This window comes from Aptenodytes patagonicus, chromosome 3 (genome assembly GCF_965638725.1).
Source record: "Aptenodytes patagonicus chromosome 3, bAptPat1.pri.cur, whole genome shotgun sequence".
Classification (NCBI taxonomy): Eukaryota; Metazoa; Chordata; class Aves; order Sphenisciformes; family Spheniscidae; genus Aptenodytes; species Aptenodytes patagonicus.
Window position 1 is genome coordinate 8,451,431 of NC_134951.1, and position 12,869 is coordinate 8,464,299.

General features: G+C 44.3%; 1 protein-coding gene across 1 annotated transcript in view; it reads right to left on the reverse strand.

Moving 5' to 3' along the window:
- The window catches only part of EVA1A (eva-1 homolog A, regulator of programmed cell death), a 215,395-nt gene that overhangs the window by 136,855 nt on the left and 65,671 nt on the right, over positions 1-12,869 (reverse strand). The window contains exon 3 of the mRNA XM_076332671.1: positions 4,855-4,978. Within this exon, the coding sequence (XP_076188786.1) occupies positions 4,855-4,978 (124 nt within the window). The remainder of the gene's footprint in view (positions 1-4,854; positions 4,979-12,869) is intronic.

The window sequence follows — 12,869 nt, forward strand, 5'->3', positions numbered from 1 at the left end:
ATGTTTTTGTATTGTTACAGAGGGATTTGAGCTGCAGTTGGAGCCCAGGTCACAATCCAGGCTTTCTGAAACTTCAGAGGTTTTAGGCTTATGTTTGTGAATAGAAGGGAGAGCAGCAAAGTTTGGATTTATACTTTGTTACATCGCTGGGATGATTAATACAGGGAGGCTGCACACCCACCAGCCTCCAATTATCACATCCAGCTGTTCCACACAGCATTTTAAAATTAAATAAAAATAATAATCATAAAAAAACCCCAACCACTGTATGGAGATTATCTCTCCCAGAATCCTTGAAGTCTTAAGCTAAAGTACCAACTGCCCGATAGGAAAGAGGGAAAGTATCACTATAGCATTACAGGAGGCTGCAGCTCAGCTATTCAGAGCTGAGAAGGGGACGGTGCATCCAGGACAGCGTGGCAATGGCAGAGGAGGAGACAAGAGAAGGGCACTATGTGGGGGACTCATGGGGGAAGCCACATAAGCAAGGTAGGAGCCCTCTCCTTTCTCAACAGCACTGCCAGCGAATGGCGGCTCAGACAACACATCTCATCCTAAGTAATCCCTCTGCAGAGACAGGCAAGCACTTACGTCCCCGTTTTGTTCAGGGGCATTGGCACTTTTGAAATAACAAAGCCAAAAAAATAACCAAACAACCAAAAAGCCACCGTGGGCAAACAGATGCTGTGCAGGGGCAGCTCGATCCCTGCTTGTACAATGCCCAGAGCGGCAACCAACCCCGGGAAAATCAGCTGCAATGGTATTCCTGGGGTGCAGATAGGTGAAGTTATTTCTTCAGCATGACTCGGGCAGCCCCACCGATCCTGTTCTCAGCCAGGATTAGACCACACAACCCCTCCGGAAAGTCTGGCACGCAGAGCAAATATTTCCTAGCTTACAGTAACACACGATCTTACACGGTTCTCTGTCTCTGAAGTGAGGGGGATGAACAAACACCGAATTGTTTGAATAATATTGGTGAATCCAGATTTCAGTTAGAGGGAATTCATGTTAGACCAATTAAATAGTATGTCAATTCCCTCTAATTATATGTTCCTGCAGCCTACCCACTAATTATACTTAATGGGTCTAAATCAAATCAGCATGTTACCTGAGAAATAATTGGATTTATGTGCAATTGTTTAATGATCCTGAAAGGCACCCCAGAGACTGAAGTCCTCTGTGTGTTCAGGGCTTGATCCTAGGCTCCAGTGTGCTTTCGGTGTGGATCTCAGGCTACATTGGCCCTGATAAATTAAATGTGCCAGTTCTCTGGCACTGAAGCCAACTGGCATGGGACAGCCCACAGCCATTCTCATCAACTTTTTTAGCCTCTAAAACAGGGTGGCTGTATCCAAACTTCCCGCTGGAAACCATCCCCTGACAGTGCTAAATGCCAGGCTGCAACTATACTAGCAGAGAACAACTCCAGGTTTCACTGCTATGGCAACATGTTCCAACCTTGACCTGCAGGGACCCTCTGCGGGCTCTCTATTGAGGCTCTCGATAGCAGGATGATTTGCAGAGGCACCTCCAAGTTGAGAAGCACAAGTCAGAGCTGTGCTCTGCTGAGACCTGTACTGTGCTTTTGAACATCTTCCCAAAGGTTGGTGCATATTGGAAACTAAGGCCCACATGCTATGGGAAAAGAAAATAAAAGCTAAGCCTCTATACACTTTGATGAACCTTGGCCCTCAAATCACATAGCAGCAATAAATAAGTCTCACTTCCCCCAAACTGAGACAGAATAGAGCGTTTTATTGATTATTTCTGATCTCCTTAAACATTCTGTACCTTAAAAGTATACACACACATAGTGTATTTATTTATTTACAGGCACAGATAATACTCAGGATTGCCAAACATCTGACATTTAAAAGCAGTCCCATGCACATATCTGAGTCCTGTACACACAGGATGAGTGTCCACTGGACCCCAGATCCATCCATTGGATCAGAGGGGACCATGATTAGCACAAGACTTTCCCAAAGCACACAAGCCATTGAATTTCTCACTGCTTCTAGTTAAGCAAGCAGTTCTCTGAAATATTTCTTTGAATTTCTAGAGGAGGTGAACCACAACACTTCAGCACCAAACCTCTGCACAAGTCTTCCCAGCTTCCAGGGAAAGCAGTCTCAGAGCAGTTAGTACAGCTCCGATTGACCTGCTTCCTGGAGCCCCATCATTTGGAAAATCTGGGGCTTTCAGTTTCAGCACGATTTACTGTCCTCCATCTCCTTGAAATTCTGCCCATGAGAAACCAAAATAGCACCTTGCCTTGTGAGTGAACCCCATACAGCCAGTGAGCATCGAAACCACTAGATTTCAAACGCAATGTAATGTCAGAGAGGCATAACTGCAGTGACAGCGGCTGGAGGGGATGACTGCACCATCTAGTTATTCTTCAGCAAAGATACAAGGAAATGCCACTAACTTCAGTTTTGCTTTCTTTCAAGGAAGTCTTTCTTTTTAGATAACTACCTCTATTCAGGGGCCTTTTGAGGCTCCAGCATGACTCAGAGTGGGAGGGCTGGGGCATCCTGATTTTATGTTAAAGATGTCCTGTCCAAACTTTGCAGGCCACTTCCTAAAGCACTTCTCATACCTGTATACAGGAAAACTCACACTCATTCTACTTCGGTAGGCACTTAACCAAGGCACCTACTTCAGTAGCATGGTCACATCAGGGTCCTCAATAGGCAAAGGAAAGAAATAAATGTCTCTAGAGGACAATTCAGACCTTAAATGGCTTCTTATTAAAGTACTTCTGTCATGTCTACTGTTAAGAAAGTCAAATTCAAGAACAGAAACATAGCCTAGAAAATTGCATTTGTCTTTTGAAAAAGTTATGGATCAAACCACGCACCAGGCAGTGAGCTCTGGAAAAGGACTCTCTGGTGCTCTTTGGTTACAGTTACATGTGCTCAGACTTTCTGGAGCAGATCAACACTTCATAGGACCACAGCTTTTGGGGTCAACTCTTAAACATGAAGGCCTTGCACTGGATTCAGTTACAGCTCATAAACAATACTCAAATACTCAATAACCCAAAAAGCCCACCAAAATTTCTGATGGTCCTGTATTTTTCATTCTGTGGATCCATTTCTTCAGTCCCCTCATTAACCTTCTCCCTACAGCAGGGTGAAAAGGCTTACTGAATCGTTACTGAACTCACACAAGCACTAGATTCTGTTTCTGAGACTCAAAATTAACACCTTGAATCATCAAGGAAAGGTTGACCATGTCCTGTGTCTCTGTGCAAGGCTAATACTCACATATTTCAAACCTTATTATTAATCCAGCGGGTTCTGATTAAAAGTTTGCCCAGTGACTAAGAAACAATAAGTTGTGTCAGGTTACCTTGCTTCACCCTACAAAATTGGAGCTGCCTGAAAAATGTCTTGGGGAAATATTTTCAAGCAACTTCCCCTGCTCTTTTTCAGAAAAATCACTTACCCAGCACACATGCAAACTCCTTCTTTGCTAGCATATCTGTAATTAGCAAAGAATGCCAAGCCATAAATATTTATGCACAGATGGGATCCTGAAGTACCTTCAGAAGTTCAGCACAGGCCTCAGTAGTCAGATTTCTCAAGCGAGCTTTGATACAAAACCTGCAGGTTCAGGAGGACTTGTCAGAACACCCTGCTAATCACCCCTCTCTCAGGGATGCATTTCTCACCCAACAAGGGATGTTACAATCACTCGCGAAAACCCCACAAAAAATGCAGGTGCTTCATTACCTATTTTTCATTTGAATTCCTCACAGATCTTGCCAGATCCCTTCACTTCATTTGCACAGGTCTCTGCGTGCTGGGGCGAAAAGTCGTCTTCTGTGCAGCTGACAGAGTCTGAATATTTCTGCTTTTGTTTCAAACCTTTTCTGAAATCAGGTATGGTTTTCTTCCCTGTGAAAAATTTTTTTTATTTCTTCCCCAAGAATTTTGCTGATGTGATGCTGGAACCATGTTAGTTATGTCATTTGAAAAGCTTGGGATTAGGCTGGTCTGAAATGCCATGTCCAGACTATTAATTCTAACAGGGTCAGGGCCTGTTCTTTGGCTGAAATCAGTTGGCACAGTTTGGCCACCATCAAACCCTATCCACCTCCCAACTAATGTGTCTGCTTCCAAAGTGCTGATGGAGAACGGTGCCCAGGCTGCGCTAACTCCCCCGGTGGGGCCAGGAATTGGCCAAGAGGGTGCTGGTTGTCCTGGGCCAAAGCTGCACCAGGCTCACTCCTCCACAGCACGCATGATTGCACTCCCAGTACCCAGGCACCGGCCCCATTTAATTTAAACACAGCTAATGAGATCACACAAAACACAGGTTAACATTTCCCAGCCTGATCTGGGAGCAATTAAAAGCTGGCTCATGGCATGGCATGGGCAGGTGAGCTTCCCGTTGCAGCACCATCTTCAGGGCCTGCCTTAGGCACCCAGGTCTGAAGTCTTTGCCCACACAAAGAGCTCCCGCTCCCTCTGGAGGGGCAGGCGGAGAGGGGACAAGTCCCACTAGCCCACCGGGACAGGAGGGCGGCTGCAGATGGGAGCAGGAGCAGCCCACCCACTGCCAACAGCGTGAGCTCAGCATTGGCAAAGGCTTTCTCTGGCACATGCGAAAACAATCTGCAACTGGGGCTGCCAGCAAGGAGGAAAGAGCTGGAGCAGCAGCATCCCAGCAAGGAAGCAAGTGAGGGGGAGAGGGGAAATGCTCCATACCCAGGGGGTTATGTTACACCGAAAATAAAGGTGGAAGGGAACAAAAAGTCCTAGGAGGCCTCTCTGGAGAGTATTAAGTATGAAAACGCTTTGGTCTCGCCAGAGCAAACAGATTCGATAGCGAGATACTTACTTGGCCTGCACTTGTACCACACAATGAGGTATTTGCCGGTTCCAGGGCACGGATCTGCGCCAAACAGCCGACTATTGACGAGAAACTGGCAGCTCCGCCTGTCCTGGCATTCGTCCAGCATCTTCTGCAGCCGGGGATGCACACGAGAAACAGAGAAACAAAAGCACTTCAGTATCTCCACCAAAAGGATCGTCAAATGGAGACAACCTGGAGAACGGCAAGGCCATCCTTGCCTCCTCAACCGGCCCCGGCACGAGGCAGGCCATGGTGCTTAATGCAGTGGGTATCACAGGAGCTGTGGACTAGGAGAGGACTAAGCCTTGCACTGTTTTAAGGAGCATGATTTCTTTCCCTTTCATGCATGCAAAAGGAGGGATTTGCACTGGGACAGTCACAGAGATTTTGAAACATTTGCATGCAATTTAATCGTAGTATAAGGCAGTACTGTCCCAGGAAAAGCAGCTTTGAGGACATGGATCAGCCTTGACAGTTAAAAGCAGGGACCCAAACTCTGCCACCACCATTCTGCTTTAGATTTCTCTGGAGATGCACAATTTCAACCACAGCTTTCAAGAGAGCTCTTGTCTCAGTTATATAAAAGCTTTGGCAATTGCTGGTATTCCAATAATTAGTAGTTGTGGTGGGAACACCGTTATACAGCCAACTTAGTTTTTAATAGGGCTCATTCCTCTTCCCCCATGACTATCGCGCTCCTTTTAGCTAAACTCAGCAAGGGCCTGTGAGTCGAAGGGTCCTCCCACCGCTGGCATTTTGGGTCCTATCTCCTTTTCTGCACTGCTTTTCCTCTAGCACTCACTCCCCACTTCCCCATTCATAACACTCACAAAAACTCCATCTCAGAATCCACAGGGGCAAGACATTCTGTCTCCTGCTAGAAAATAGTTCATTAAGGAAGATTAATGATTTCTTTTAACCCTATGATCCTCTAAAGCAGTAGTGGGGGGAAAGAATATTATTAAGTGGGGCAGTAATTAAGTTTTAAATTCAGCTGGATGGCTTTGGTGGTATTTATGTACTCCTGTAGAGTCCCTAAAGCGCTAAAATTACCATAATGTTTGCCTGACACACATGAACCTGTCAGAGCATTTTGAGACCACAGAGCGAGGTAATCCACCAGCCTCGCTAAGTCCCTGCGATACAGAGCTGTAAATTCCAGTCCCAAAACAATTAATTTTCACTTGCAAGGCGGCTCTGGAAAATCCTTTCTCAGAAATTCCCCTAGACTCCTCCGGTCTCTTTTGTCTTCTCCCTCTTCCCTTTTCTTACACCCACCTCGATATTTGGGCTTTCCCACAATCTTATCCCTGTGCCGTTAACATAAAGGCTGTTCCTTCTCTACCACGTGCCACCCAAACCAATTTTCTCTCTGCCTCAGTGACTACTCTCTATTTTTTAGTTCTCCCTGAATGTAATATATATAATCTTTAGCATTATAACTCTGAATGTCACCCTCTGAACAACAGGAACAACAGCTGCTCCAGTTTCAAGTGCAATTTGAAACTGCCTCATTTGCGGTTGCTCATAACTTCCTAAAGCTTTCACCTTTTGGGCTGACACATGCAAGAATTCGTGCCTGCCTCAAGTCTGACCTTTATTTTAAAGTTCAAACCAAGATAATTCAGGCCTTTTCTAGCGAGCAGAGGACATATGCTGTTGTTTTCCACTTACAAAGGTAATAAAATGCAGGCATCTCATTTCAAAATACAGGGCTTAGGATGGAAAGGCTGAAAGGTGAATGCTGAAGGAGGTGCCTGGGAGCGTTAGCCCCAACTTGACCGTCATGTTAAAATGCATAGAAACAGCATATTCTCTCCTCTAGGCTCATAAGGGTTGACTGCTCACTCAGCATGTGAAATTTAATTTAATGCAAAATCCAATGAGTTGCAAAGGAATTTAAGCGAGGCCACTACGCAGATACCTCTTTTGATCTCAAAAGGCGAAGAACAACTGGAACAATTCTTGAGTGCTTCACATACGGAGAGAAATCCTCTCCAAATCACTGCGGACCTGAAAGGATCTGCTGGTACTGGACAGCCACACTGGACGGCTGTGTTTACACCCAAGCAGTGCCAAGAATATGGAGCAAAGGGAAAGAAGCAGCACCCCGAACGCTTTCTTTCCCACGAGGGAAGCTTTCTCCCCTCAAAGGCAGCAGACTGGGGTTTTTGGTCAATAAACCTGTTCATAGCAGATAGGTGGGATTTTCAAAAGCCTTCAGCACTGCGTAATAGGTGGTATTAAAACCAGTGGGAAAACCACCCTGCGTTTCAGCAGAGACTGCGTTAGGCCAAGAAGCCTCTTTGAAAACCTCAGCTTCGATGCCTAAGCAGCACTTGTTCATCTGTCCTGAGGCTCAGCACCAGGAGCGAAGGCAATTACTCACCAACCTCAGAGAACGATGAACACGGGCAGCCTTCACATATTGCCACTTTGTCTTGCTCTGCTCTAATTTTTGGCATCTCTTGCTTACTCCATATATTCCACACAAGTAAAACCTCCTGAGTTTACTTCCTGCAGTATGCAAGGTAACATAGAGCCCTAGGGAGACATCTGTACCTAAATTAAGGAGCAAAAGTCATCTATGCCATTGTGAGACCATAGAAAAAGGGAAGTGTTCTTGAGGCTGAATATGCCTTTTACTAATTGGTTTTAGTGTTTAGCTACAGTTTCAACTTAATTTGATAACAGCCATGACTCTGAGAAGTTATTTCATGGGGGAAGAGAAATCAATATTTCCTTTTCATTCACGTAATTCTAATGTGCCTCCCCCTGAAGGGCAATGATTTTCCTGAAAATATAAAAAATCATTAAGATTTCTGATTTCTTGCAGACTGTTTAAGTAAAGTCTTAGGCATAATGGAATATATCCATAAAGAGTAAAATAAAAAAATACGTTCAATGCTCAGTGAAATATATCAGGAAAAATGCAAAGAAAATTAGCAATGGTTGACTGTGCCATGTTCTTCATTAAAAATAAAGAACAAAGATGTTACACCAGCCCTAATGTTAACTTAAATACTTGTACATACAATTTTTACCTATCCTTGCATACACAGAAATCTTCTCCCCCGGACTGCTTTCATCAGTATGTGCTATATACCAGTATCTTAAACACTGTGCAACACAGTGACTCTACAGAACATGCGTGACGAGATGATCCACTACAGGTACACTTCCCCTGCAGGTCCAGTGCATCTGGTGTTTACAGGGGCCCTTACAAACCAAGACCTTGGCTTTCTGGTCTTACTTTCAAAAATTATACTTCTAGGCAGTATCAGGGCTCTGGCAGATGTCAGATGTCTGACAGATGATCAGCTAGATTGACACCCGGAAGGCTGTGAGTTTACTTGGTAGTGAGGGAATGTCCTGAGCTCACATGGCTTTTGCTTAATGGCCAAAAAATTAAGGCAATTTGTTCTACGTTTGCCTTGTTTTTCTGGTTGTCACTGTCAGCTGTAAAGGTGGGAAAACACAACCACAAAACCAAACAAAAAGAGGCCCACAAACAATCTGAACTTGCACAGACATAGTAGTAGACACGCAGAATCATCCCTCACCGGGATATATAATCAGCTGTTTATGTCATTGTCATCTGGTAGACCCCTGACTAATGCAAAATAAAGTCGCATTGGATAGGTTATATTATAAAAATCACTCCAACTGAAGAAGGTGGAGGAGGAATTCCTGTCTGGCATGAAAGGGGAGGGAAGACACATTAATTGCATTGTGCCATTTTATAATTGCATTCCAGTGGTAAATCAAGCCTGAGGGCTGACAGCCAGTGCTCAGGAGGGAAGTTGTGGCTGTTTAAACCCATCCCATTCTCTGGTTCATGATTGAGCTAAGAAGCTGCAAGATTTAGAGGAGATAAGAGAGCAAGAAATGTGAATTCAAGTAAAACAAACACTAATCTAACCCCTGTGATTTATGCCCTGGATTAATCTCACTGCGGTGACCTGGGTCTTAGAGCAAGGGCAGCCTCAAGCTCAAAACCATGTCTTTCTAGTGGGCATTGCAGATGAAACACATTTCTCGTGCTCATTTTGTTGTGCTCATTAACTAAGTAATTGCTTGTGCTCATTAGATAACAACCTTTTAAATCTGGAACTGGATGCGAGCTCTGCAAGAAGGCTGTCCTCAGCCATTCCCAAGGGTGCACTCATTTTTATTCTGTCTCTTCAAATCACTCTTCAAGAAGCACTTCCCCTGCACGCTTAAAATAAACCACAACTGAGCTTAACACCCAAGGCAATTAAACTTATCTCAGTTCTCAGTCCCTTGTAGTAGTTCATAAACTCAACACACTTTGGGTGAAACTTTGGACCCATAGAAGCCAATAGTGAAACTCAATGGGAACTAGGATTTTGCCACAGGGCTGCTCTCTGTACAGCCTCCATCATCAAAGGAACATAAGTATGACTGCAGGGCATGTCAGTCAGGCATGAAATTACACGGAGGAACCCCACTAAATAATTGCCCAAATTGTATGTTGCTGAGGAGAATAACTCAGAGAGCAAACTGCATGAATGGATCAGAGCTGTGCGCAGTCAAATGAAGATGGGCAGAGATTTGTACTAAGAATTTTACACAAGAAGATACCAGTAATTTAAAAAATATGATTAAGCATTTTTAGGTCAAATTCAGTCCAGGTATAGCCATTATGGTGGAGTTACACCAACACTTATATTGGTGCACCTCCATGAGTTTTGCAACGGGAAGAAGTAAATACAACAAACAAGACAGCATGAATTCTCCCTACAAAGCCACGCAGCACAATGCATTCATAATGGCTTCATGTCACATTTCATTTGAATTTTCATACTCTTTTATATACCCCTGAATGTTGGTATTGCTTTAAAACACACTGCAAACTTAGTACTTTTAAGTTGCAAACTTATTTACAGGTCGTTTTTCCAATTATCTGAAGATTACACGTTCATTTCTATTCATTCGCACAAATTACTGAAGTCCATGGAGTAAGAGGATTTTCCAAGGATCAGCAACAGGGAAGGAAAGAGTACGTGAGGAAGCGAAATCCTTGTTGATGAGATACAGGCTACCTGCCTATGGCTTCATCAAGCAACCTTCCCAGCCTGCTCCACTAGAAAGTAATTCAGCTTTGCCCAAATTACCGCATTCAATCTGTGCATCACATAGAGAAGAGATCAGAGGCCCTGAATCCTGACCACTGATCTATGGCAGGTTTTAGTACCCTACTAGCTATCTCTTATCACTCTCCCATGGACCTTGCAGTACTCACAGCAGAGTCAGCAGGAGGGAACTATGCCCACACGTTTGGTGACTCACGTTAACACACCAGACTGTGAAATAAAGAGGTGGAAACTGAGCACACATTCCCTTTCACCAGCTCCGCTACAGGAGTAGTAACTGCCAACAGGGCAGTAGGGCAGGCAGCAGTGCGGCTGGGATGTTAAAACACAACAGCAAGATTCACCAGAGCTCCTCTGGCAGAGCCTTGAAAGAGCCCAGAGACAGCGATTCACAAAGAGCAGGATCATGCTCAGCAAATAGAAGGACCCGATAAAAGCTGCATTACCAATATCACCTAATTAACCATTACCTACATTTCCTAACAATGGGAAACTTAATCTGTATGCGGGGTCAGCTTCAAAGGGAGAGGAGGTCTAAGCTGAAGAAATACAAAAGGATGCATAACCAAAAGTCATGGGATTAAAGAAAGGGAAAGCTGAAAACACAAAGTGGAAAAAAATCATTGAGAGCAAACCATTACACTGTCAAGCAGGGTCTTAGTGGCAATGATGGAAGCCCCATGACTTGGAAAGTTTAAATTTAGAGTAAACAAAGCATTAGGAGGCTTACACCCTGCAGAGCAGTCCTGCCTCATCAGGGAAACAGGCTGCACCAGCCACCTCTGCCTCCAGTGTCCCTTCTTCTGCAGTACGTAATCACACTGCTCTGATGAGCTATTTCAGTCAAGCCAAAGATTTCAAAGATATGGCAATTTAGAGATTATCTATGACCTCTGCATCAAGCGGTTCTTCTACTTGCAAATAATTAGCTGGGTGACCTGCTTGCCAGAGAGTTATATTTCAGCCTGGGCAAGATTCATGAATGAAGCTGCACTGGTTCTGTGATTTTCAAGAGCAACTTCGGCACTGGAGTAACCTCTTCTGGACCCTGAACTCACTGCTCACCATCCTCTGCAAAGTAATTAATATAGTCTGACGAAGAGTTGCCTGAACTGCTCTTTAATTCACTGACATTTCTGAGACTGAAACTTTCCTTGTTCAAACTATCTGTAAGCTGTGGAGATCTTCTAATGTGCAATATGACAGTGGTTTCTCCTCCCAGTGGTACTGATGACCATTATTCTTCCTTTCTATCATTTTCCTCCCTCTTTCCCCCTGACCACCATCATCTTATAGACATTCAGAGTCATAAGAAAGGACCATTTCTCTAAGTTTATTTCTCTAAGTGCCAATACAGTGGGACCCTAATTCCTGTTGAGGCCACGTAGAGCTGTTACATCAGTGGGACCGTACAATATCCTGTGACCGGGCATGGCAGTAGCCGCTGTCCTTGGCCTACCAAGAAAGCTAGAGCAGCTGAATAATTTTCTTCTACTTTGTGTTTTACTCTCCCACACTGTTAATCCAGAATACTTGGGGAAAAGAAAACCCTCTTCAGAAACTATAAGACACACCCACCTTTCAGCCCCATCATTTTGTGATCAACAACTGGCCCTTACTTTGAGAGTCATGCAGCTACTGGAAAGTTTATCTCATCTTTCTGCCGCCAAAGAGGTCAGCTCCCCTTTGCTGTCTATCACAGAAACCTTCCTGGTAGGTTCAAATAAAAAAGAGGGAATCCTGTGGTTAGCATGCAAGGAATCTGCTGCCCTTTGTATGGCTGCCTCATGCTGCTGGAGCGACAGCGAGTCAGTGGCAGCAAAGGTGTCCTGTATCTCACTTAAAGGACAAAAGGAAATACCACATCAGCAGCACTAGTGATTCTTGTCACCAATGACTGGTTGTCCCGGAGAGTGTTGAAAGAGACCCAGACCGCAGGCCATGCCTACACTGCCTCCCCAAACTGGCTAATCTTTCTAACAAGACGCATGACTCCACAGCACCATCTAAGCATAGCTCGTCTTGGGGAAACAAATCACACAGTAAAACATTGCCCTCTGAAGTGCAGCTTCCTGCTGATTTCAGTACATGCATCTATTAGGACAGAAGTTAGCCTACAATGCCTTTGATAAATATCTGGGAGCAGAAACACCACGGATAAGTGCCTCTCCAGGGCTTTTTATTTTCCTTCTAAATAAGCTTTGCTCCAGGGCTTTCTATTTTCCTTCTAAATAAGCCGTGGTTTTACTTTTCTGTCAATTTACCGAAATGAGAATATTGCAGGTAATCTGCTGTAAAGTGTAATCTAGTTTTCTGGTAAAAAGCAATAATTTTAGGCCAACCATTAAACATTCTTCCATACAGACCTTGGGTTGTTTATTGCTGAAAACAAGTGACATCAGGAATACTGATCCAGAAATGAGTGGCTGCAGAAAGCTTTATAAACAAGCCACTCCAAACCTCCTCCTCTTCAGCTGAGCAGCTTCCTTCAAATATAAACATGCCTCCACGTATTTTTGCAGGCACAAGTTGTGTATTGTGAGCTTGGCTAGGAGTGACTAACTTTTACTAAAGGGATTCACTTATTAGTAGGCACTTATCATTAGGCAATGCAGAACACTTAACACTCCTATTTCTCCTTTGTCCTCTGTGCCGACGTTTATGTGTTGATATGAACAAACATACACTGCTGCTGTATCTGTTTATCAGCTTCCTTATTTCCCCGGAGGCAAGATCTCATGAGGTGTCCCCATGGCAGGGAAATGCAAATGTATGCAGTAGTGTGAGAGGTGAGAGAACCACAGCATAAGGGAGAGACTAAAGCAGATGAGGATGGTCCCTGGCAGACCTCCTTGGAGTAAAAGGTGTCTCCCCCTGCTGTGC